The sequence below is a fragment of the Lipotes vexillifer genome, unplaced genomic scaffold (assembly GCF_000442215.2).
Source record: "Lipotes vexillifer unplaced genomic scaffold, Lipotes_vexillifer_v1.1 scaffold479, whole genome shotgun sequence".
Classification (NCBI taxonomy): Eukaryota; Metazoa; Chordata; class Mammalia; order Artiodactyla; family Lipotidae; genus Lipotes; species Lipotes vexillifer.
This window is the reverse complement of record NW_006796443.1, coordinates 796,849-824,329: the sequence shown is the minus strand read 5'-3', so window position 1 is coordinate 824,329 and position 27,481 is coordinate 796,849. Positions and strand designations below refer to the sequence as shown.

Below are 27,481 nucleotides of genomic sequence, written 5' to 3'. Positions count from 1 at the left end.
ATGTTGAAAGCAGGAATGAGGCATAGAATCCCGCCAGACCCCCATGACTTTCATGACTAGAAAAGAATTTTAAAGAGCCTTCTCCTTTATGAGTCTTCATTTCTATTTTCTTCTTTATTTTTAAGAATTAAAAATTTCGACCTCATCTAGCACACATCACCAGTGACAAATGGAATCTCTGGGCATCTAAAGCAACGGAGTCAAAGGTTATGGGATCCACTCTACTTGGCCACTGTCTCATTGATAGCTTGTGTTATTAGAGCTCCATGATTTAACTTTCTGCTTTGAAATGATGTGAACATGACCATTCTTTCCATAAAGCAGAGGCTTGCAAAGACGTGTGGTTTTTTGACCCATGTGGTGTTTTAAAAAAATGTTTACTAAGTGAAAATTTCAAGAGGTTTCAGAATTTTAAGAGGTCTTATTTCTGACTTCTCTTGAAAAAAATAAAGAGGAGGTTCTAGCCATGCTACATTACTCACAATGTGCTGGGTAATGGCTGCCAGCTTTAGACAAGAAATGGTCACCCCAGTTTACCCTGAAACTTAGCTTATTCGGGTTTACATTTAATTAGCCAGTCCCTTTTTAAACCTGTTTGATTTATCACTGATTTCTATAATTACTTATAGACATTCAAATCACCAGCTCCTTGGGGCAGGATCGTACTTGTTTTCACACTGAGTTTTTTGGACACACTTAGCAAATACTTACTTTACATTCTCTAACTATTCTGTTATTTTGTATAATCCCTTGCCTTCACAACTGAAATAAAACCTAGTAGGTAGAGATTAGATAGCTATTTAAGAATTTCTTTGTAAGTATTTAACCATTTTTACCATTATTTCTGTCGATGGTTTGTAGGTCTAAATAATCAAGATGAAAAGCAGTTACAAGAACTTGCTTTGGAAGAGAGGCAAACCATTCTTCAGAAAATCAACATGTTATACAGTGAGGTATGTTTTAAGAGGTAAACTAATCTCAGCAATGTTAATGTAAAGGAACACTATTCTTGCTAGACTATGTTTTGCTGCTCAAAGTGTTTTCCAAACGCCAGTTGATTGAGTCTTCTCTTATGATGATTGATAATATTGGGTTTAGTGCTGTCATTTACTACAGAATGAGATTGAAGAGATTGTGTTGGCAAGGAAGGAAACCACCCCGCCCCCAGACAAAAGTATTCCAAAGCTGAATCTATTAAGTTACCAGACAAGGGAACACATGCTATTGAAGAAATTTACTTCAACATGGAGAAGAGTCAGGGGGTTTTAAGTCTTAGAAAGAGGGAGTGGTACATGGTAACTGGGTTAATTAAGGATTGAAAATTTGCATTCAGGCTAGAATGGAATGAATCCAAGGGCATAGAGACAGTGGGTTAATACAAGTCTTTAGTCCCTTCTAGCTCAATGGATGGCTTGTCTACAAGAAAATGAAAATACAGTGCTATGTACTATGTTCCCCTTTGTCATATTTGCCATCCTCCTACCTTCAGTCTTCCCTACCCTGGGAATCCAGTAGAGAGACTTTTTTTTCCTTGAAGTATAGTTGATTTACAATGTTATGTTAGTTTCAGGTGTACAGCACAGTGATTCAGATATACATATATCTTCTTTGTCAGATTCTTTTCCCTTATAGGTTGTTACAAAATCTTCAGTATAATTCCCTGTGCTATACAGTAGGTCCTTGTTGGTTATATATTTTATATATGGTAGTGGATGTATGTTAATCCCAAACCCCTTTTCCCTTTGGTAACCATATGTTTGTTTTCTATGTCTGTGAGTCTTTCTGTTTTGTAAATAAGTTCATTTGTATCTTTTTTTTTTTAGATTCCACATACAAGCAGTATCATATGATATTTGTCTTTCTCTGTCTGGCTTGCTTCACTTAGTATGATAATCTCTAGAGGGACTTTTTGAGGATGAGGATGGAGGTATCAGTTATTGTTTTCACTGATTTAAACAGCTAGTCAAAAGCAGATGTAGGACGTCTGACTCTTAGTCTATTATTCTCTCCTGCAGGCTATATCATTTCTAGCAGAGATGGACTATTTCAAAAATTGTCAGTAGGGGGAATCATGACACATAGATACTTTCAGTTTGATTTGAAAGACCTTTTAGTAATAATAAAGTTGCTCCCCTTTCCTTCCTAAGAGGTAAGTTGGTTGCTTTCTTTATTAGAAAGCCCCTTTTTTTCTTGTCACACTGAGAAACTATTTGAGCCTTACCTTGGGAATTCTCAATCTACTCTTTAAACAGCAACTCTGCTGAGAAGATAGGGCATGGCCTGGTGTCCGTCCACTGTCATTTATTGTGGGAGAGAATATATAATCATATGTTAAAAGTCCTCATTTTCTCCAAATGAAGACTTTCAGAGCTTACTTCTTTCATTAGATGAAAGAAGGTACTGTTCAAGACTAATCAGAAGCAAAATTTGAAGAAAATTGAATGGAACACTGGACTTTGATCTAAACTTTTGCATTTTAGAAAATTAAGATAATTTGATAGCATTGTAGAAAATATGCCAACAAGTAACTTCATTGTTAACATGAATCATCATTTATTTTAGGCCTAATTAGGTCTACTTATTAAAGCATTTTAGGACCAGACCTCTTTGAGATGCTCTATGATTTTGTTAATTACTGATTTTTTAGTATTGGGGGGTCTTTTATCTAAGTTCAAGGAATAGCAGTATACCATGGAAAATATACACACTAATACTGATTTTTTTTTCTTTTTCAGCTTCTCCAGAGTCTAGTGCCAAAGGAGAAATATGACAAAAATGATGTTATTTTAGAGGTGACATCTGGAAGAACTACTGGAGGTCAAAATAATTTTATCATAAATGATCTTAAAAATATTTAAATGTTACCTTGATATGACACACTATAACTTTAAAAGTCTGTTAAATGTGTTTCACTTCGGAAGTAGTCATTTCTCAACTCCTAAGGGGTTTTTACTTAAGGAGGACTCTCTAAGAAATTTGTGTTGATTTTTAAAAAATTTTTTATTGAAGTATAGTTGATTTACAATGCTGTGTTTCTGGTGTACAGCAGAGTGAGTCAGTTATAAATGTATATTTTTTTCATATTCTTTTTATTTTGGTTTATTACAGGATATTGAATATTTTCTATCCTACTGTGCTATACAGTAGGACCTTGTTGTTTATCTATTTTATATGTAGTAGTTTGTATCTGCTAATCCCAAACTCCTAATTTATCCCTCCCCACCCCCTATTCCCTTTGGTAACCATAAGTTTGATTTCTATGTGTGTGAGTCTGTTTCTGTTTTGTAAATAAGTTCATTTGTGTCATATTTTAGATTCCACATGCAAGTGATATCATATGGTGCTTGTCTTTCTCTTTCTGACTTACTTCACTTAGTATGATAATCTCTAGGTCCATCCATGTTGCTGCAAATGCCATTATTTCATTCTTTTTTATGACTGAGTGGTATTCCATTGTATATATGTACCACATCTTTGTCCATTCCTCTGTTGATGGACATTTAGGTTGCTTCCATGTTTTGGCTATTGTAAATAGTGCTGCTATGAACATTGGGGTGCATGTATCTTTTCTTATTAGAGTTTGCTTCAGATATATGCCCAAGAATGGGATTGCTGGGTCATATGGCAACTCTATTTTTAGTTTTTGAAGGAACCTCCATACTGTTTTCCAGAGTGTCTGCACCAATTTACATTCCCACCAACAGTGCAGGAGGGTTCCCATTTCTCCACACCCTCTCCAGCATTTATTGTTTGTAGACTTTTTGATGATGGCCATTCTGAGCAGTGTGAGGTGATACCTCATTGTAGTTTTGATTTGCATTTCTCTAATAATTAGCAATGTTGGGCATCTTTTCGTGTGCCTACTGGCCATCTATATGTCTTCTTTGGAGAAATGTGTGCTGACTGAATATTTTTATATTTTCTCTTAGGTGATATCTGCCAACAGTTTACCCGGGAAATATTTGATATGTATCAGAATTATTCAAGCTACAAACACTGGAAATTTGAACTTCTGAATTATACACCAGCTGATTATGGTAGGTGTGTTTGAGGATTTGTCCATAGATGATGCTGGAAGTTGTTTTTCTTCTGATATTGATTAGAACCATGTTGTCCCATTTTTTAAAACATTTGACCTATATCTACTAAATACTGTGACATGGGCTCATCAATCACAGTGGCTTACTATAGTAGAATTCTTACTATGGGAGAAGAGAGTGGGAGGGAAGGAAGTATCCTCCTAGGAAGGAATATCTGAATTAGAGAAACGTTCCCTGTGGAGGGTTGATTTATGCCTTGTCTGAAAAATCATTGCTCTGTTGTTCAAAGCCAAGATGTATTAAGGTTTTTACTCTAAAGTACTAATGATGTGTTGGAGGTTTATGGGAATGCAGAAAAAGTTAGTCATTTGTCTTTATTTTCAAGAAGCTCCCACCCTAGTTGGGCTGATAAAAACTTAGACAACATAAACAATAAGAACCAATGTGAGTCTTTAAACTTTTAAATACTCAAGTATGTTAAATCAGAACATCTGATAGTAATTCTTTTTTGTTCGATTCTCTTAATCCATCTGGAAGTTTTTGTCTGCTTGGTTGCACAAAGATACACTATAGTAGAAAGAGGGCCCATGAATAATAACCCACAAATTATCAAAGTGGGGAAAGAGGATTCACGTAAGTTAAACAATCGAGGGAAATGAAAACAAGTATAGAGCATAAGTAAGGTTGTGCTTCATATGGATTTGAAATACAGCCAGTGGTTAGGAAAGGTGAAACAGGAGGGAAGGGGGCAGGGCACAACTTTCAAAGAATGACATAGCCTGAGGACATGACATAAACTGACTAGAACCAAATGGGTCCAAGATGGTGGACAAGTTGACTTCCACTAGACCTTGAGCCTCAGTATATGCTCATTGTAATACATCAGCAAGCTAAATGACACACTGACTGGCGCCATGACAGTGCCAAGGCCAACCATAAGGATGAAAAATTGGGCAGTGGCCCAATTCCCAGAAATCCCCACCCTCTTCCCAAAATAGCTGGAATACTCCTCCCACTCATTAGCCTATGAAGTTACCCACCCCTTAAAAACTGACAGCCCCATACCCTGGTGCTGCTCTCACCTCCTGAGATGGCCCACACTATATCTGTGGAGTGTATTTCTCTCTAAATAAATCCACTTCTTACTATCACTTTGCCTCTCACTGAATTCTTTCTGTGATGAGACATCAAGAACCTGTGCTTCATTAAGTCCTAAAACCAGGTGTGTGATCTCAGTTGGAAGACTGTGGGTTTCGGCCGGGTTTGAGTCCTAGCCATGTGGGTTCAAGTCCCAATCAGGGTTTAGGCTGGGTTCAAGTCCCAGCACATCTGAGGTGCATGGTTTCAAAGGGAAGACCAACAGGAGCAGAGGGAAGGACCAATTTGAGCAACAGCATGGTGGTGGGAAAGATCTTGATGTGTGTGTAGAAGTGAGGAAGCCAGTTAAACCAGAGGATATTTGTGATGAGAAGTGAGAGGAAATAGGTTCAAAAGAGTAGATTTTGAGCAGACATTAAAGCTGAACAGGCCTTGATTGTTAGGGAGCTGTTGAAGATTTTGTTAATAAGAATATTATCTGATTGATATATATTTTAAGAAGATTCTTTTTTTCTTTCTTTATTGAAGTATAGATGACTTACAATATGGTGTTAGTTTCAGGTGTACAGCACAGTGATTCAGTTATGTGTGTGTGTGTGTGTGTGTGTGTGTGTGTGTGTGTGTATTCCTTTTCAGATTCTTTTCCCTTATAGGTTATTACAGAATATTGAGCATAGTTCCCTATGCTATACAGTAGGTCCTTGTTGGATATCTATTTTCTATATAGTAGTGTGTATATGTTAATCCCAACCTCCTAAGTTATCCCTCCTCCCACTCTCCTTTCCGCTTTGGCAACCATAAGTTTGTTTTTAGAAGATTATTTTGACAGCAGTGTGAAAGATGGACTGAAGAGGCTAGATTTAAGGCAGATGGCAGAGAGGTTATTAGAGTAATCCAGGTATGACTAAGAGTTAGAACTGGGAGTAGGGACACATATGAGAGAGCTTCAGATGAAGAATGAGCAAAATTTGTAACTGACAAGAGGATCTATTGCTTGCCCACTATGTCCTGCATGCAGTATGTGTTGTTTGATCTCCACAACCCTGAGTATTGTTAATCCCATTTTACAGATGAAGATCTAGGCTCAGAGAGTAAGTAACTAATCCAAGATCACACAATAAGTAATGGCAGTCCTGGGATAAGATTTAAGTCTGTCTGATCCAGAACCACACTACATCCCATTAGTTTATTCTGATACAAAGGAGATGAGCCACAGGGATCTAATCTTTCTAGCTGGGAAGATTGTGATATTCATTCATGCCATTGAATGGAATAGAAATTGGAAGGCAGTCTCCATTTGGGCAGAACAGTGAAAGTTGTTTTTGAATTATTATATGTGTTGTTATAGTGAGCGTCCCTTTAGAAATATCCAGTAAATGCTGAAGTCGTGTAACCACAGCTTTGGTGAGAATAGAATTGAGGAGAGAGATTTGATAGCTGTTAGCACAGAGATAATGTCTGATACTGAGAGAGAATAAGTGAGGGAGAGTTTATAGAGAGGGAATATTCAGGATACCAAACGTTGGAGAATGGCCATATTTAGAAAGATAAACTAGTTGGCAAAAGAAAAAGAGGGGTCAGAGAAGCAGGAAAAAGGATGAGAACAGTATAATATTTTGGAAGCAGGAGAAGAGAGAGTTTCAAGAATATAATGAGAAACAGCAGCATATGAAAGAGAGAATGTAATCGCTGAGACATATATTTTGAATTCAACTTTCAATAATGAAAGGGAGATGAACTTAATAACAGGAAGAGAGATTCTGTTCCAGGTGCCCAGAGCAGCCCAAACAATGGTTGGGAAATCTTTCTTTTAGATACATTAACTCAGTAGCAAAATAAAATAAAGACATTTTAGAAAATAAAAGGGCCTTTTATTTTATTTTATTTTTTATTTTTATTGCAGTATAGTGGATTTACAATGTTGTGTTAGTTTCAGGTGTACAGCAAAGTGAATCAGTTATACATACACATATATCCACTCCTTTTCATATTCTTTTCCCATATGGGCCATTACAGAATATTCAGTAGAGCTCCCTGTGCTATACAGTAGGTCCTTATTAGTTAAAAAATATGGAACGCTTCACAAATTTGTGGGTCATCCTTGCGCAGGGGTCATGCTAATCTTCTCTGTAGCGTTCCAATTTTAGTATATGTGCTGCCGAAGTGAGCACAAAGAAAGGTCTTTTATTAAAAAAGAAAAAATTTTCAGGAATTCCCTGGTTGTCCAGTGGTTAGGACTTGGCGCTTTCACTGCCAGGGCCTGGGTTTGATCCCTGGTCAGTGAAGTAAGATCCTGCATGCTGCATGGCGCAGCCAAAAAAATAAATAAATAAGATAGAGAAAGAGGAAAAAATACCTGCCCTATAAAGTATGTATATTAAATTGTATATATATGGGCTTCCCTGGTGGCACAGTGGTTAAGAATCCACCTGCCAATGCAGGGGACACGGGTTTGAGCCCTGGTCCGGGAAGATACCACATGCCACAGAGCAACTAAGCCCATGCATCACAACTACTGAGCCTGCGCTCTAGAGCCTGCAATCCACAACTACTGAGCCCACGTGCCACAACTACTGAAGCCCGCGAGCCTAGAACCCATGTTCCACAACAAGAGAAGCTACCGCAATGAGAAGCCCGCACACTACGAGAAGAGTAACCCTCACTTGCCACAACTAGAGAAAGCCCGCACGCAGCAACAAAGACCCAACACAGCCAAAAAGAAATAAAATAAATAAATTTATAAAAAATTATATGTATATATATTTAATGTTTAATTGAAATAGAATCAGAGATACAGCACTAAAAGCTAAGATTGGAAAAAAATACATTTTCATGCAAAAATTCATATATCAAATGACTTAAAGTCTTGTAGTTTTGTGACCTTGGGACAGATAGGGGAAATACTCAACCACTACATAAATAATCGAAACTAAATAATTACAAGATAGTCATTGTGGAAGCAATGGAGGGTGATGGCTCTTGATATGTAGTGTAGGTCTGACACTATTATTCTGTATTCCTGGTACCTAAGGAATTGAAATATTTTTCAAGTTACAGGGAGTCTATGAAATCTATTACATCATCTCTTCCAACAGATTAATGTTTATAAATATGTTTTGTTATTCTCTGCTCAACAGTTGAATTCAGGGAGAGGTCACTTAAAGTAAGGTGGTGGTTAATTTTGTGTGTACAGAAGACATACATTTCACCACAACTCTGAGAAATAAATTTGTGAAGGGAGCCCTGGCGTCCTTGAAGAGATCTGTGATTGCTTTTCTCTGTAGCCCAGACCTTACAGTGGGAACTCTCTTGTTGTCTGGCCAAGGAGCTCAAGCTGATGATCCAGTTTCTGGATCCAGCTGCCCAATTGCAACCAGTACAGAGGGCAGAAAAACAGGTTGAATCACTCCAAGAGTATACAGTCAGCAAAACCAGACCATGGGGGACTTCCCTGGTGGTTCAGTGGATAAGACTCCTTGCTCCTAATGCAGGGGACCTGGGTTCAATCCCTGGTCAGGGAACTAGATCCCATATGCATGCCACAGCAAAGATCCCACGTACCGCAACTAAGACCCAGCACAGCCAAAATAGGTAAATAATAAATAAATAAATAAATTTTTTTTTAAAAAAAGAATTGTTTAAAAAAGTTAAAACTCTCCAGAAACTGGGCATAGAGGGAACCTACCTCAACATAATAAAGGCCATATACGACAAACCCACAGCAAATATCATTCTCAGTGGTGAAAAACTGAAAGCATTTCCTCTAAGATCAGGAACGAGACAAGGATGTCCACTCTCAACACTATTATTCAACATAGTTTTGGAAGTCCTAGCCACAGCAATCAGAGAAGAAAAAGAAATAAAAGGAATACAAATTGGTAAAAAAGATGTAAAACTGTCACTGTTTGCAGATGATATGATACTGTACATAGAGAATCCTAAAGATGCCACCAGAAAATTACTAGAGCTAATCAATGAATTTGGTAAAGTTGCAGGGTACAAAATTAATGCACAGAAATCTCTTGCATTCCTATACACTAATGATGAAAAATATGAAAGAGAAATTATGGAAACACTCCCATTTACCATGGCAACAAAAAGAATAAAATACCTAGGAATAAACTTACCTAGGGAGACAAAAGACCTGTAGGCAGAAAACTATAAGACACTGATGAAAGAAATTAAAGTTGATACCAACAGATGGAGAGATACACCATGTTCTTGGATTGGAAGAATCAATATTGTGAAAATGACTATACTACCCAAGGCAATCTACAGATTCAATGCAATCTGTATCAAATTACCAAGGGCATTTTTTACAGAACTAGAACAAATCATCTCAAAATTTGTATGGAGAAACAAAAGACCCCGAATAGCCGAAGCAGTCTTGAGGGAAAAAAACAGAGCTGGAGGAATCAGACTCCCTGACTTCAGACTATACTACAAAGCTACAGTAATCAAGACAATATGGTACTGGCACAAAAACAGAAACATAGATCAATGGAACAAGATAGAAAGCCCAGAGATAAACCCATGCACCTATGGTCAACTAATCTATGACAAAGGAGGCAAGGATATACAATGGAGAAAAGACAGTCCCTTCAATAAGTGGTGCTGGGAAAACTGGACAGCTACATGTAAAAGAATGAAATTAGAACACTCCCTAACACCATACACAAAAATAAACTCAAAATGGATTAGAGACCTAAATGTAAGACCGGACACTATAAAACTCTTAGAGGAAAACATAGGAAGAACACTCTTTGACATAAATCACAGCAAGATCTTTTTTGATCCACCTCCTAGAGTAATGGAAATAAAAACAAAAATAAACAAATGGGACCTAATGAAACTTCAAAGCTTTTGCACAGCGAAGGAAACCATAAACAAGACAAAAAGACAACCCTCAGAATGGGAGAAAATATTTGCAAACGAATCAACGGACAAAGGATTAATCTCCAAAATATATAAACAGCTCATGCAGCTCAGTATTAAAGAAACAAACAACCCAATCCAAAAATGGGCAGAAGACCTAAATAGACATTTCTCCAAAGAAGACATACAGATGGCCAAGAAGCACATGAAAAGCTGCTCAACATCACTAATTATTAGAGAAACGCAAATCAAAACTACAGTGAGGTATCACCTCACACCAGTTAGAATGGGCATCATCAGAAAATCTACAAACAACAAATGCTGGAGAGGGTGTGGAGAAAAGGGAACCCTCTTGCACTGTTGGTGGGAATGTAAATTGATACAGCCACTATGGAGAACAGTATGGAGGTTCCTTAAAAAACGAAAAATAGAATTACCATATGATCCAGCAATCCCACTACTGGGAATATACCCAGAGGAAACCATAATTCAAAAAGTCACATGGACCCCAATGTTCATTGCAGCACTATTTACAATAGCCAGGTCATGGAAGCAACCTAAATGCCCATCAACAGATGAATGGGTATAGAAGATGTAGTACATACAATGGAATATTACTCAGCCATAAAAAGGAACGAAATTGAGTCATTTGTTGAGACGTGGATGGATCTAGAGACTGTCATACAGAGTGAAGTAAGTCAGAAAGAGAAAAACAAACATCATATATTAACGCAGGTATGTGGAACCTAGAAAAATGGTACAGATGAACTGGTTTGCAGGGCAGAAGTTGAGACACAGATGTAGAGAACAAACATATGGACACCAAGTGGGGAAAACCGTGGTGGGGTGGGGATGGTGGTGTGATGAACTGGGCGATTGGGATTGACATGTATACACTGATGTGTATAAAATTGATGACTAATAAGAACCTGCAGTATAAAAAAAAAAACTAAAAGAACAACTAATACTAAACTTTCTTTGGGTTATTTGTATGGAAATATGTTAACATAAATGTTTCAGACATTACATGAAATTTCTAAAAATCTTATATGTTCTGGTGTAATGTTATAAGTCATAATTCTAGTTATTACTTTAAAATGTATATCTCAGAAATAACTGAATTTCCTAGTCAACTGCATTATTATGAACTTTCATCAATCTTTAACCGTGGTCATTTTTAAGTCTTTCGTCATTTACAGACAGTTCTGGGTGTACTCTGATGCTTTTGCAAAAATGTTCCTATAAAAGGGTTTCATCTTCATGTAATTCATGGAAAAGACTCTGACAAGTACAGGTTTCTGGTAACTGACTATACTGCTGAACTGAATGAATAAGCATTTTCAGAACTCTAATGGAAAACTGATGAATTCATAAAAGTGCTAACAAGAGATCAAGATGAAAAAAAATTAATTACATGGGACTGAGCGAACTGATGAAGATCATTATAATTTTTGTGACTTTCTGTTTGAATAAAAAAAATATATCACACAAGGACTCAGAGGCAAAAAATATACAAATCAATTATCATTGCAAAGTAAAGGAGCTGTTATAGTGGAGGATTACTGGACTGAATGTCAATATTATGACATAGTGTGAGTGTGTTTCGTGTTTGGTAATTGCAGTCATTGTTGATTTTGTTGTGGTCATCCATTTACAATGCTTGGTGTCAGTTTATCTCTTGTAAGAATAAAATACGGTGTGTGTGTGTGTGAAAAAAAAATAAAGGTAAGCACTTATTAAAAAAAAAAACACATTGTCACTTTGCTATTATCAGACCAAAAAAAAAAATTCCTTAGTATAATCAAATATCCAGTCAGTGTTCACATTTCCCTGTCTCATAAATTTTTTTGTATAGTTTTTGTTCAAACTGAAACCTAAATAACTTCCTTATGCTGCAGTTCGTTGATGTGTCTCTTAAATCTCTTGTAATCCACAGGTACCTCCTCAATTTTAATTTTTTTCCTTGCAATTCATTTGTTAAGGGAACTAGATTATTTGTCCTATAGATCATCGGATTTTGCTGATTGCATCCCTGTGGTGATATTTCACATTTTTATTGCCCTTCTATTTTCTGTAATTGCCCTTCTATTAGTAATTATAGTCAGAGACCAGAAAAAAAAATTAAAAATTAAAAAAAAATAATTTAAAAAAAGAACAGAACGTGGGAAATTTCGGTAGATCAATAGCCCTAGTTCCTCAACAGATAATTTGAAGTAAACAACAGAGATGGATGACGAACTTACAGACTGAGAGCTTTGAAAGACATTTCAAATTTTTTAAATGGACAAGACTAAACTGTAGTACCTAGGGCAGCACATTAGATAATAAAGTTATAATAAAGAAGGGAATAGAAGGATAATGGTTATTCATGAGAAGGGGAGGGGATTGTAACTAGGAAGGGGCATGTGAGAGGGCTTTGGGGGTGCCTGAAAAATTCTTTTAATTTCTTTTTTTTTTTTTTTTTTGTGGCCAGGCTGTGTGGCATGTGTGATCTTAGTTCCCTGATCAGGGATCGAACTTGTGCCCCCTGCAGTGGAAGTGCAGAGTCTTAACCTCTGGACTGCCAGAGAAGTCCAACAAATTTCTTTTTCTTGATCTTGAACTATACATTGCATTCATGTGGTTTTCCATGTATATTATTTTGTAATAAAAATATTTTTAAAAGACATAGTCATTAAGAAACTAGCCTAGACATTAAGATTTTTTTATGCTTATCTTCTCACTCCACAGATAAGCAAGAGCTAAATTTCAGTAGATTCTTGAGAACTTGAGAGATCCTATAGAATTATTCATCATTATCAAATTACTATGTTACTGAATAGTCCTTTATATATGGCACCAAATTAGCCTAAGATTGCATGGTATAGTTCAATGTAGAAAACACCCCAGTATTCTTTTTTTCTAATACTATTTTTGTAAAAGTGAAATTTGTTCATTATATAAAAGTTAGCAACAAAAAAAGTATAAAAAGTAAAATGAAAAACATGCTGTTATTCTATTCTCCAGAGGTAACCATAAATAATATTTTGGTATGTTTCCTTTTATATATTAATTCACTTACATTGGGAAAATATAGTTTTGTACCTACCTTATGTTCTCGTCTCAGGCTCTATGCTCACATCCAGGCCTTACATTGAGGGCATCTAAGATCCTGATCCCTTTCAAAGTAGAATTCAGTAATATTGCTGGAACATTTTTTCATAGGTGGGCTACATCATGCAGCCGCCCGAATTTCCGGTGACAATGTCTATAAGCATTTGAAGTATGAAGGTGGGATTCACCGAGTTCAGCGAATTCCTGAGGTGGGCCTGTCGTCAAGGATGCAGCGTATTCACACGGGAACGATGTCGGTTATTGTCCTCCCTCAACCAGATGAGGTAACCTCCTACCTAAACTCTATACCATTATCTATGAAAATCAACCAGAATTTTATTGTCTAGGAAAAACTCCTGTGTGTTCTGTATACTCACAGAGTACTTCTGCACTCCAGATGTGTGGAGCTCATTACCCCCCGACAAAGTAGTTCTTCAGTTCTCTGTGGACAGCATGTGGCCGTCCTACAATTCAACTCAGTTCTGACCCCATCTACCTGGAGATGACGTCAGATCCTACAGGCTAGACTCAGTCCCACAAGAGAGCCTCCCCCTTCTGCTTCAGAGGCCAATCACAAGACCTGGTTGTCTTCTGTGTTTCTGATCAACTGGTTATCCATCTGGAGGTTCCCATGACCCCCTCCTTAGGTTAAATAATACTAAAGTGGCTTACAGAACTCAGGAAAACAGTTTACTTACTAGACTACTGGCTAATTACAAAAGATGCAACTCAGGAATAGACAGATGGAAGAAGTGCATAGGACACAGTATGTGGGAAGAGGTGCAGAGCTTCTGTACCCTCTCCAGGCTCGCTACCCTTCCAGCAGCTTCATGTGTTCATCAGCCCTGGCAGCTCTCTGAACCCTGTGCTTTGGCGATTTTTATGGAGGCTTCCATACATAGACATGTTTGGTTAAATCATTGCGCTTTGGGGATTCCGCTCCCTGGAGGTTGGGAGTGCAGTGGAGATGAAAGTTCCAACCCTCTAATCATGTGGTTGGTTCCCCTAGGATCAGCCCCTGTCCTGTGGTTATCTAGAGGCTTTCCAAATATCACCTCATTAACATAAACTCAAGTGTGGTTGAAAGGGACTTAGGGTGAGAACTGGACAAAGACAAATATATATTATTATAAACCACAATATCACAATTTATTTTTACAGCAATTTTTTTAACCAGGATCCCGTCAAATTTCACTCATTGCAGTTGGTTGTTATATCTCTTTAAGTCTGGAACCAGTCTTCCAACCTTTCTTTTTTTTTCTTTTAATGACATTGACTTTTTGAATAGTCTAAACCATTTGCCTTATAGAATGTTCCACATCTGCATTTATCTGATTGTTTCCTCATAATATTCTTTAAATTGTTCCTTTATGTTCTATGTTGTATTGAAAGTTATATTTAAATGTTCCATTCTATTCAGGTTATACATTTTGAGCAAGAATACTTTTCAGGTGTAGTTATATTCATGTTGCATCTTATCAGAAGGCATAGAATATCATATTGTCCCACTCTTAGTGAGGACTGGTTTGAGCATTTAGTTAAGATGGTGACCGCAAAAATACCTCCATTATGAAAGTGTATTTTTCCCTTTATAATTACTAAGTAATCTCTAGGGTAATATGTCCTATTCCCAACAACTTTTTTTCCATGGTTTTAACATCCATTAGTGATCTTTGCCTGAATTAGTTATTTAGTTTGGGATTGCAAAATGGTGATTTTCTAATTCTACCATTCCTTCTACATGTATTACCTGGCATTCTTTTCTGTAAGGAACTTTCCTCCCCACTACCTTCTCTCCTCCTTTCTTCTTGCTCTCTTTCTTTTTTTGTTGTTTTTAACATCTTTATTAGAGTATAATTGCTTTACAATGGTGTGTCAGTTTCTTCTTTATAAAAAAGTGAATCAGTTATACATATACATATGTCCCCATATCTCTTCCCTCTTGCATCTCCCTCCCTCCCACCCTCCCTATCCCACCCCTCCAGGTGGTCAGAAAGCAGCGAGTTGATCTCCCTGTGCTATGCGGCTGCTTCCCACTAGCTATCTCTTTTACGTTTGGTAGTGTATATATGTCCATGCCACTCTCTCACTTTGTCCCAGCTTACCCTTCCCCCTCCCCATATCCTCAAGTCCATTTTCTAGTAGGTCTGCATCTTTATTCCTGTCTTGCCCCTAGGTTCTTCTGACTATTTTCTTTTTTTTTCTTTTTTTAAGATTCCATATATATGTGTTAGCATACAGTATTTGTTTTTCTCTTTCTGACTTACTTCACTCTGTATGACAGACTCTAGGTCCACCAACCTCACTACAAATAACTCAGTTTCGTTCCTTTTTATGGCTGAGTAATAATCCATTCTATATATGTGCCACATCTTCTTTATCTATTCATCTGTTGATGGACTCTTAGGTTGCTTCCATGTCCTGGCTATTGTAAATAGAGCTGCAATGAACATTTTGGTACATGACTCTTTTTGAATAATGGTTTCCTCCGGGTATATGCCCAGTAGTGGGATTGCTGGGTCACATGGTAATTCTATTTTTAGTTTTTTAAGGAACCTCCATACTGTTCTCCATAGTGGCTGTATCAATTTACATTCCCACCAACAGTGCAAGAGGGTTCCCTTTTCTCCACACCCTCTCCAGCATTTATTGTTTGTATATTTTTTTATGATGACCATTCTGACCGGTGTGAGATGATATCTCATTGTAGTTTTGATTTGCATTTCTCTAATGATTAAGGATGTTGAGCATTCTTTTCATGTGTTTGTTGGCAATCTGTATATCTTCTTTGGAGAAATGTCTATTTAGGTCTTCTGCCCATTTTTGGATTGGGTTGTTTGTTTCTTTAATATTGAGCTGCATGAGCTGTTTATATATTTTGGATATTAATCCTTTGTCCGTTGATTCATTTGCAAATATTTTCTCCCATTCTGAGGGCTGTATTTTTCTCTTATTTATGGTTTCCTTTTCTGTGCAAAAGCTTTGAAGTTTCATTAGGTCCCATTTGTTTATTTTTGTTTTTATTTCCATTACTCTAGGAGGTGGATCAAAAAAGATCTTGCTGTGATTTATGTCAAAGAGTGTTCTTCCTATGTTATCCTCTAAGAGTTTGATAGTGTTGGGTCTTACATTTAGGTCTTGAATCCATTTTGAGTTTATTTTTGTGTGTGGTGCTAGAGAGTGTTCTAATTTCATTCTTCTACATGTAGGTGTCCAGTTTTCCCAGCACCACTTATTGAAGAGACTGTCTTTTCTCCATTGTATATCTTTGCCTCCTTTGTCATAGATTAGTTGACCATAGGTGCATGGGTTTATCTCTGGGCTTTCTATCTTGTTCCATTGATCTATGTTTCTGTTTTTGTGCCAGTACCATATTGTCTTGATTACTGTAGCTTTGTAGTATAGTCCAAAGTCAGGGAGTCTGATTCCTCCAGCTGCGTTTTTTTCCCTCAAGACTGCTTTGGTTATTCGGGGTCTTTTGTGTCTCCATGCAAATTTTGAGATGATTTGTTCTAGTTCTGTAAAAAATGCCATTGGTACTTTGATAGCGATTGTATTGAATGTGTAGATTACTTTGGGTAGCATAGTCATTTTCACAATATTGAGTCTTCCAATCCAAGAACATGGTATATCTCTCCATCTGTTGGTATCAACTTTAATTTCTTTCATCAGTGTCTTATAGTTTTCTGCATATAGGTCTTTTGTTTCCCTAGGTAGGTTTATTCCTAGGTATTTTATTCTTTTTGTTGCAATGGTAAATGGGAGTGTTTCCATAATTTCTCTTTCAGATTTTTCATCATTAGTGTATAGGAATGCAAGAGATTTCTGTGCATTAACTTTGTATCCTGCAACTTTCCCAAATTCATTGATTAGCTCTACTAATTTTCTGGTGGCATCTTTAGGATTCTCTATGTATAGTATCATGTCATCTGCAAACAGTGACAGTTTTACATCTTTTTTACCAATTTGTATTCCTTTTATTTCTTTTTCTTCTCTGATTGCTGTGGCTAGGACTTCCAAAACTATGTTGAATAATAGTGGTGAGAGTGGACATCCTTGTCTTGTTCCTGATCTTAGAGGAAGTGCTTTCAGTTTTTCACCATTGAGAATGATGTTTGCTGTGGGTTTGTCATATATGGCCTTTATTATGTTGAGGTAGGTTCCCTCTATGCCCACTTTCTGGAGAGTTTTTATCATAAATTGGTGTTGAATTTTGTCAAAAGCTTTTTCTGCATCTACTGAGTTGATCATATGGGGTTTTTTTTTTTTGATCATATGGTTTTTATTCTTCAATTTGTTAATATGGTGTATCACATTGATTGATTTGCATATATTGAAGAATCCTTGCATCCCTGGCAAAAATACCACTTGATCATGGTGTATGATCCTATGAGGGTGATGGTGGCCTCATAGAATGAGTTTGGGAGTGTTCCTTCCTCTGCAATTTTTTGGAAGAGTTTGAGAAGGATGGATGTTAGCTCTTCTCTAAATGTTTGATAGAATTCACCTGTGAAGCCATCTGATCCTGGACATTAGTTTGTTGGAAGATTTTTAATCACAGTTTCAATTTCATTACGTGTGATGGTCTGTTCATATTTTCTGTTTCTTCCTGTTTCAGTCTTGGAAGTTTATACCTTTCTAAGAATTTGTCCATTTCTTCCAGGTTGTCCCTTTTATTGGCATAGAGTTGCTTGTAGTAGTCTCTTAGGATGCTTTGTATTTCTGCACTGTCTGTTTTAACTTCTCCTTTTTCATTTCTAATTTTATTGATTTGAGTCCTCGCCCTCTTTTTCTTGATGAGTCTGGCTAATGGTTTATCAATTTTGTTTATCTTCTCAAAGAACCAGCTTTTAGTTTTATTGATCTTTCTTATTGTTTCTTTCTTATTGTTTCTTGTTTGTTTCTATTTCATTTATTTCTCCTCTGATCTTTCTGATTTCTTTACTTCTGCTAATTTTGGATTTTGTTCTTCTTTCTCTAGTCCCTTTAGGTGTAAGTTTAGATTGTTTACTTGAGATTTTTCTTGTTTCCTGAGGTAGGCATATATAGCTATAAACTTCCCTCTTAGAACTGCTTTTGCTGCATCCCATAGGTTTTGGATTGTTGTGTTTTCATTGTCATTTGTCTCTAGGTATTTTTTGATTTCCTCTTTGATTTCTTCAGTGATCTTTTGGTTATTTAGTAACATACTGTTTAGCCTCCATGTGTTTGTGTTTTTTACATGTTTTTGCCTGTAGTTCATTTCTAATCTCATAGCGTTGTGGTCAGAAAAAATGCTTGATATGATTTCAATTTTCTTAAATTTACTGAGGCTTGATTTGTGACCCAAGAGGTGATCTATCCTGGAGAATGTTCCGTGCGCACTTGAGAAGAAAGTGTAATCTGCTGTTTTTGGATGGAATGTCCTATAAATATCAATTAAATCTATCTCGTCTATTGTGTCATTTAAAGCTTCTGTTTCCTTATTTATTTTAATTTTGGATGATCTGTCCGTGGGTTTAATTGAGGTGTTAAAGTCCCCTGCTATTATTGTGTTACTGTCGATTTCCTCTTTTATAGCTGTTAGCAGTTGTCTTATGTATTGAGGTGCTCCTATGTTGGGTGCATACATATTTATAATTGTTATATCTTCTTCTTGGATTGATCCCTTGATTATTAGGTAGTGTCCTTCCTTGTCTCTTGTAACATTCTTTATTTTAAAGTCTATTTTATCTGATATGAGTATAGCTACTCCAGCTTACTTTTGATTTCCATTTGCATGGAATATCTTTTTCCACCCCCTCACTTTCAGTCTGTATGTGTCCCTAGGTCTGATGTGGGTCTCTTGTAGACAGCATATATATGGATCTTGTTTTTGTATCCATTCAGCACACCTGTGTCTTTTGGTTGGAGCGTTTAATCCATTCACGTTTAAGGTAATTATCGATTTGTATGTTCCTATAATCATTTTCATAATTGTTTTGGGGTTTTTTTGGTAGGTCATTTTCTTCTCTTGTGTTTCCCACTTAGAGAAGTTCCTTTAGCATTTGTTGTAGAGCTGGTTTGGTGGTGCTGAATTCTCTTAGCCTTTGCTTGTCTGTAAAGCTTTTGATTTCTCCATCGAATCTGAATGAGATCCTTGCCGGGTAGAGTAATCTTGGTTGTAGGTTCTTCCCTTTCATCGCTTTAAGTATATCATGCCACTCCCTTCTGGCTTGTAGAGTTTCTGCTGAGATATCAGCTGTTAACCTTATGGGAGTTCCCTTGTATGTTATTTTTCTTTTTTCCCTTGCTGCTTTCGATAACTTTTCTTTGTCTTTAATTTTTGCCAGTTTGATTACTATGTGTCTCGGTGTGTTTCTCCTTGGGTTTGTCCTGTATGGGACTCGCTGCACTTCCTGGACTTGGGTGGCTATTTCCTTTCCCATGTTAGGGAAGTTTTCGACTATAATCTCTTCAGATATTTTCTCTGGTCCTGTCTCTCTCTCTTCTGCTTCTGGGACCCCTATAATGCGAACGTTGTTGTGTTTAATGTCCCAGAGGTCTCTTAGGCTGTCTTCATTTCTTTTCATTCTTTTTTCTTTATTCTGTACTGCAGCAGTGGCTTCCACCATTCTGTCTTCCAGGTCACTTATCTGTTCTTCTGCCTCAGTTATTCTACTATTGATTCCTTCTAGTGTAGTTTTCATTCCAGTTATTGTATTGTTCATCTCTGTTTGTTCTTTAATTCTTCTAGGTCTTTGTTAGACATTCCTTGCATCTTCTCGATCTGTGCTTCCATTCTTTTTCCGAGGTCCTGGATCGTCTTCACTATCATTATTCTGAACTCTTTTTCTGGAAGGTTGTCTATCTCCACTTCATTTAGTTGTTTTTCTGGGGTTTTATCTTGTTCCTTCATCTGGTACATAGCCCTCTGCCTTTTCATCTTGTGTATCTTTCTGTGAATGTGGTTTTTGTTCCGCAGGCTGTAGGATTGTAGTTCTTGCTTCTGCTCTCTGCCCTCTCGTAGATGAGGCTATATAAGAGGCTTGATGGGAGGGACTGTGTCTTGTTTCTTAAGGTAGGCTTGTATAGCTATAAACTTCCCTCTTAGAACTGCTTTTGCTGCATCCCATAGGTTTTGGGTCATTGTGTTTTCATTGTCATTTGTTTCAAGGTATTTTCTGATTTCCTCTTTGATTTCTTCAGTGATCTCTTAGTTATTAAGTAGTGTGTTGTTTACCTGAAAGATCAGCTGTTAACCTTATGGGGATTCCCTTATGTGTTACTTGTTTCTCCCTTGCTGCTTTTAATATTTGTTCTTTGTATTTAATTTTTGATAGTTTGATTAATATGTGTCTTGGCATGTTTCTCCTTGGATTTATCCTGTACAGGACTCTCTGTATTTCCTGGATGTACCTATTTCCTTTCCCATATTAGGGAATTTTTCAACTATAATCTTCAAATTTTTTCTCAGTCCCTTTCTTTTTCTCTTCTTCTTCTGGGACCCCTATATTTCGAATGTTGGTGTGTTTAATGTTGTCCCAGAGGTCTCTGAGACTGTCCTCAATACTTTTCATTCTTCTTTATTCTGCTCTGCAGTAGTTATTTCCACTCTTTTATCTTCCAGGTCACTTATCCGTTCTTCTGCCTCTGTTATTCTGCTATTGATCCCTTCTAGAGAATTTTAAATTTCATTTATTGTGTTGTTCATCTCTGTTTGCTCTTTAGTTCTTCTAGGTCATTGTTAAACGTTTCTTGTATTTTCTCCATTCTATTTCCACGATTTTGGATCATCTTTACTATCATTATTCTGAATTCATTTTTCAGGTAGACTGCCTATTTCCTCTTCACCTGTTAGGTCTGGTGGGTTTTTGCCTTGCTTCTTCATCTGCTGTGTGTTTCTCTGTCCTCTTATTTTGTTAAACGATTATTGTAGGTCTTTTCCTTCTCTTGTGTTTTTTGCCTAGAGAAGTTCCTTTAGCATTTGTTGTAAAGCTGGTTTGGTGGTGCTGAATTCTCTTAGCCTTTGCTTGTCTGTAAAGCTTTTGATTTCTCTGTCAAATCTAAATGACATCCTTGCTGGGTAGAGTAATCTTGGTTGTAGGTTTTTCTCTTTCATCACTTTAAATATGTCCTGCCACTCCCTTCTGGCTTGCAGAGTTTCTGCTGAAAGATCAGCTGTTAACCTTATGGGGATTCCCTTATGTGTTACTTGTTTCTCCCTTGCTGCTTTTAATATTTGTTCTTTGTATTTAATTTTTGATAGTTTGATTAATATGTGTCTTGGCATGTTTCTCCTTGGATTTATCCTGTACAGGACTCTCTGTATTTCCTGGATGTACCTATTTCCTTTCCCATATTAGGGAATTTTTCAACTATAATCTTCAAATATTTTCTCAGTCCCTTTCTTTTTCTCTTCTTCTTCTGGGACCCCTATATTTCGAATGTTGGTGTGTTTAATGTTGGTCTCTGAGACTGTCCTCAGTTCTTTTCATTCTTTTTTCTTTATTCTGCTCTGCAGTAGTTATTTCCACTATTTTATCTTCCAGGTCACTTATCCGTTCTTCTGCCTCTGTTATTCTGCTATTGATCCCTTCTAGAGAATTTTAAATTTCATTTATTGTGTTGTTCATCTCTGTTTGCTCTTTAGTTCTTCTAGGTCATTGTTAAACGTTTCTTGTATTTTCTCCATTCTATTTCCACGATTTTGGATCATCTTTACTATCATTATTCTGAATTCATTTTTCAGGTAGACTGCCTATTTCCTCTTCACCTGTTAGGTCTGGTGGGTTTTTGCCTTGCTTCTTCATCTGCTGTGTGTTTCTCTGTCCTCTTATTTTGTTAAACGTACTGTGTTTGGGGTCTCCTTTCTGCAGGCTGCAGGTTCGTAGTTCCCTTTTTTTTTTGGTATCTGTACCCAGTGGCTAAGTTTGGTTCAGTGGGTTGTGTAGGCTTCCTGGTGAAGGGGACTAGTGCCTGTGTTCTGGTGGATGAGGCTGGATCTTGTCTTTCTGGTGGGCAGGTCCATGTCTGATGGTGTGTTTTGGGGTGTCTGTGGCTTTATTATGATTTTAGGCAGCTTCTCTGCTAATGGGTGGGGTTGTGTTCCTGTCTTGCTAGTTGTTTGTCATAGGGTGTCTTGCAGTGTAACTTGCTGGTCGTTGAGTGGAGCTGGGTCTTGGCATTGAGATGGAGATATCTGGTAGAATTTTGCCATTTGATATTACGTGGAGCTGGGAGGTCTCTTGTGCACCAGTGTCCTGAACTTGGCTCTCCCACCTCAGTGGCACAGCCCTGACGCCTGCCTGGGGCACCAAGAGCCTGTCCTCCACAGGGCTCAGAATAAAAGGGAGAAAAAAAAGAAAGAAAGAAGATAAAATAAAGTAAAATAAAATAAAATTATTAAAATAAAAAATAATTTTTAAGAAAAAAAATTTTTAATAAAAAAAATAAAAACGGACAGACAGAACCCTAGGACAAACGGTAAAAGCAAAGCTATACAGACAAAATCACACACAGAAGCATACACATACACACTTACAAAAAGAGAAAAAGGGGAAAATATATATATATATTGTTGCTCCCAAAGTCCACCTCCTCATTTTGGTATTATTTGTTGTCTATTCAGGTATTCCACAGATGCAGGGTACATGAAGTTGATTATGGAGATTTAATCCGCTGCTGGGAGAGATTTTCCTTTCTCTTCTTTGTTCGCACAGCTCCCGGGATTCAGCTTTGGATTTGGACCTGCCTCTGCCTGTAGGTCGCCTGAGGGCGTCTGTTCCCTGCCCAGACAGGATGGGTTTAAAGGAAAAGCTGATTCGGGGTCTCTGGCTCACTCAGGCGAGGGGCGGGGTGGGGGAGGGAGGGGTTTGGATGTGGGGCGAGCCTGCGGCGGCAGAGGCCAGCATGACGTTGCACCAGCCTGAGGCGTGCCATGTGTTCTCCCGGGGAAGGTGTCCCTGGATCCCGGCACCCTGGCAGTGGCGGGCTGCACAGGCTCCCAGGAGGGGAGATATGGACAGTGACCTGTGCTTGCACACAGGCTTCTTGGTGGCGGCAGCAGCAGCCTTAGCGTCCCATGCCTGTCTCTGGGGTCCGCGTTGATAGCCGCGGCTCGCACCCGTCTCAGGAGCTCTTTTAAGCGGCGCTCTTAATCCCCTCTCCTCACGCACCAGGAAACAAAGAGGGAAGAAAAAGTCTCTTGCCTCTTTGGCAGCTCCAGACTTTTTCCCGGACTCCCTCCCAGCTAGCTGTTGTGCACTAGCCCCCTTCAGGCTCTCTTCACGCAGCCAACCCCAGTCCTCTCTGGGGGATCCTACCTCTGAAGCCCGAGCCTCAGCTCCCAGCCCCCACCCGTCCCGGCGGGTGAGCACACGAGCCTCTCGGGCTGGTGAGCGCCGGTCGGCACCGATCCTCTGTGCGGGAATCTCTCCGCTTTGCCCTCCGCACCCCTGTTGCTGTGCTCTCCTCCGCGGCTCCGAAGCTCCCCCTCCGCCTCCCACAGTCTCCGCCCGCGAAGGGGCTCCCAGTGTGTGGAAACCTTTCCTCCTTCACAGCTCCCTCCCACTGGTGCAGGTCCCGTCCCTATTCGCTGTCTGTTTTTTCTTTTTTCTTTTACGCTACCCAGGTACATGGGAAGTTTCTTGCCTTTTGGGAGGTCTGAGGTCATCTGCCAGTGTTCAGTAGGTGTTCTGTAGGAGCTGTTCCACGTGTAGATGTATTTCTGATGTATTTGTCGAGAGGAAGGTGATCTCCGCGTCTTACTCTTCTGCCATCTTGAAGCTCCTCCTCTCTTTCTCTTTTATTTTACCTCATTATAAACTCATATATTGAATTTCATATATTGACCTCATTATAGACCTATGGATTTTTAAAATTCAATGAGTTATAATCACTTTTGTTTTTCTTTCTTATTAAATTGAGGTATAGTCGATTTATAATACTGTATTAGTTTCAGGTGTACAACATAGTGATTCACAATATTTTTAAGTTTTATAGTTTTTGTAAGATATTGGCTATATTCCTTTGTGCTGTACAATATATCCTTGTGGCTCATTTATTTTATAAATGTACATTTACTGTACATCTTACTCTCCTACCTCTATTCTTCCCCTCTCCCCTTCCCTCTCCCCACTGGTAACCACTGGTTTGTTCTGTATATCTATGGGTCTATTTCTCTTTTGCTATATTCACTAGTTTGTTTTATTTTTTAGATTCCACATATAAGTGATAACATACAGTATTTGTCTTTGTCTGACTAATTTCACTAAGCACAGTACCCTCCACATACATCCATGTTATTGCAAATGGCAAAATTTCATTATTTTTTATGGCTGAGTAGTATGCCATTGCATATATATACCACATCTTCTTTATCCACTCATCTGTTGATGGACACTTAGCTTGTTTCCATACCTTGGCAATTGTAAATAATGCTGCTATGAACACCGTGGTGCATATATCTTTTCGAATTAATGTTTTCGTGTTTTTTTGGATATACACCCCAAGAGTGGAATTGCTGGATTGTATGGTAGTTCTGTTTTTAGTCTTTTGAGGAGCCTCCATACTGTTTTCCACAGTGGCTGCCAATTTACATTCCTAAAGTGTACAAGGGTTCCCATTTCTTCACATCCCCACTGATACTTGTCGTTTGTGGTCTTTCTGATGATACCCATTCTGACAGGTGTGAGGTGATATCTCACTGTGGTTTTGATATGAATGTCTCTGATGATTAGTGATGTTGAGCTTCTTGTCCTGTGCTTGTTGGCCATCTGAATATCTTCTTTGGAAAAATGTCTGTTCATGTCTTCTGCCTATTTTTTGACTGGGTTGCTTGGTTCTTTTTTTATGTTGAGTTATATGAGCTGTTTATATATTTTAGATATTAACCCCTTATCATCATATTATTAGCAAGTATTTTCTCCCATTCAGTAGGTTGTCTTTTTGTTTACCTATTTTTTCCTATGCTGTGCAAAAGCATTTAAGTTTGATTAGTTCCCATTTGTCTATTTTTGTTTTTGTTTCTTTTAGGAGACATATCCAAAAAATATTGCTACAATTTATGTCAAAGAGTGTTCTGCCTATATTTTCTTTCTTTTTCTTCTTCTTTTTTTTTTTTTTTTTTTATGAAAACCCTGTCACCTGCTTTATTTCTAGAGAGGGGTAAAGGGAGAAGAGGAAATAGTCACTTGAATTTGAGGGGCAGCTAAATTGCAAGCAACAGTAGCAACAATTTTAAGCCTCTAAGGTTACTCTGATCCATAAGGGAATGCTGAAATTTCCTTGTTTGGAGATTTAAGAGTTTAATTTTCCCCTAAAGCGAGATCATCCACTCTGGCTGGGATAAAAGAATAAAGAACAAACTCAGTAGCACCAAATGGGGTTTAACACAGAAAATAGGGCCAGGTTTCACCTTTCAAATGCAAAATTTTACATTAAAATATGTTTATAAATCATAATGTTTTTACTCCTGATTCAATCCTTCTCCTTCCCCTAGAAGGAGCCCCAGAAACCTGAAGAGCATGTGCATTACTGACCAGATATACAATCAGCTGCCCCTTCCAAACTGGAATCTGATTACAAATGGACTGGCCTAGCTCAGGGCTGCCCTCAGTGACGGGAAGCAGTATCTATGCTCTCAGGGAGAATGGATACTGAGGATGTCACCCGTCAAAAAGGCGAATGCTGTGCACTGGGTCCAGGATGACTTGCACACCCTGTTCACTGCGCAGTTTCCGACCTCCATGGACAGGAGAATCTTGGAACACCAGTCTCCCTCGATGATGCTGCATGTCCATGCTCACATTGATAGTAAACAGAGTAAATATCATTCCCATGACAATTGGAATAAAGATGAAATTGAGGGTGGTGACCTGCAGTAGGCAGCAGTCCTGGTCTGGGTTGGTATGAACATCTTCATACTGAATGGGAGGCTGCAATCCTCCCATACACTTGCTCTTTAATCTAGGGGACTGCTTTTTGAACTTGAAGTTGAATTCCCACATTGGCTCCTGTCTGTTCCCAACAATCTTTCTGCACCAGAAAAGTAAGCATTTGGAATTCTTTAATGTGCTAGGAGTGCTTTCTGGAATGGCTGGATTCTTGGAGATTCGAGCAGCAAATGGCTCATACATATGGTACAGAGATCGGATCACACATGCCTGGAGACAGCACAGCTTCTCCATTGACTCTGGTCGCAGGTGCAAAGGCAGAGAGGCATCCAGCGTGTAGTGCCTTCGGTACAACCTGGTCCAAAAGGCAGCAGTGCAAGTGACAGTCCAGGCATTCTTACAAATCAGGGAAAAATTCACAATGTCCTCAGGACGGATATAGGAGGTCAGTAAGAGCCAAATATCCATGGGATACTCTTCTCCTCCAGCCCCATCCAGATCTTCTCTGCTGAACAGCATTGGCGACGGCTTTCTTGACCCTTCCAGACCTCACAACGGCCGGATCCGAGTTGGCATAATCCGCCACAGTCACTGAAACACAGCACCAAACCTCAAAGGAGGAGGCCTTCTCTCCTCAGCTTCCTCCCCACCAAGATTTCCTGCTCACTCCAAGTCCCCAGTCCAGCCGCCCTCCCGTCGCAGCCAGGCGAGCACTCGCCTCGGTGCTGTCCAGCCCCCTCCCTGCTTCCAGCCCCAAGCCTTTCAACGCCCCCGCCCTCGCCCACCTCGCCCAGAGCAGGCGTCTTGAGCCCGGAACTTGAGTCGCTTTCCTCTCTTGGGCATGTCGACTGTGTCGGGGCGAGGCCGGGTTAGCGGGCCAGGACCCCGGGCCATGTTTCGGGCCAGAGAGCGGGAAGCAGGAGCCAAAGGCCAGCTCTGCCCGGCTCCGCGGCCATCCCGCTCCAGGACCGCAGCTCTCGCGAGTGCCTATATTTTCCTCTAGGAGTTTTATGGTCTTACATTTAGGTCTTAAATTCATTTTGAGTTTATTTTTGTATATGGAATGAGAAAATGTTCTAATTTCACTCCTTTACATGTAGCTGTCCAGTTTTCCCAGGACCACTTATTGAATAGGGTGTCTTTCCCCATTGTATATTCTTGCCTCCTTTGTTGCACATTAATTGACCATAAGTGTTTGGGTTTACTTCTGGGCTCATTATTCTGTTTCATTGATCTTTGTATCTGTTTTTGTGCCAGTACCATACTGTTTTGATTACTGTAGCTTTGTCATGCAATCTGAGGTTAGGGAGTGTGATAGCTCCAGCTCTGTTCTTCTTTCTCAAGATTGTTTTGGCTATTTGGGGTTTCTTAAGTTTCCATACAAATTTTAAAATTATTTGTTCTAGTTCTGTGAAAAATGCCATTGGTATTTTGATAGGGATTTCATTGAGTCTGTAGGTTGCCTTGGGTAGTATGGTCATTTTAACATAAAATTCTTCCAATCTATGAACACAGTATGTT

General features: G+C 38.5%; 1 protein-coding gene and 1 pseudogene across 2 annotated transcripts in view; one reads left to right on the top strand and one right to left on the bottom strand.

The window, feature by feature from the left end:
* Positions 1-27,481, top strand: part of MTRF1 (mitochondrial translation release factor 1) — a 51,421-nt gene that overhangs the window by 6,991 nt on the left and 16,949 nt on the right. For both annotated transcript variants that reach the window (XM_007468608.1, XM_007468607.1), the window contains exons 3-6: positions 862-953; positions 2,736-2,817; positions 3,930-4,037; positions 13,218-13,390. In XM_007468608.1, the coding sequence (XP_007468670.1) occupies positions 862-953; positions 2,736-2,817; positions 3,930-4,037; positions 13,218-13,390 (455 nt within the window). The remainder of the gene's footprint in view (positions 1-861; positions 954-2,735; positions 2,818-3,929; positions 4,038-13,217; positions 13,391-27,481) is intronic.
* LOC103071992 (transmembrane protein 183-like) lies at positions 25,700-26,854 on the bottom strand (annotated as a pseudogene).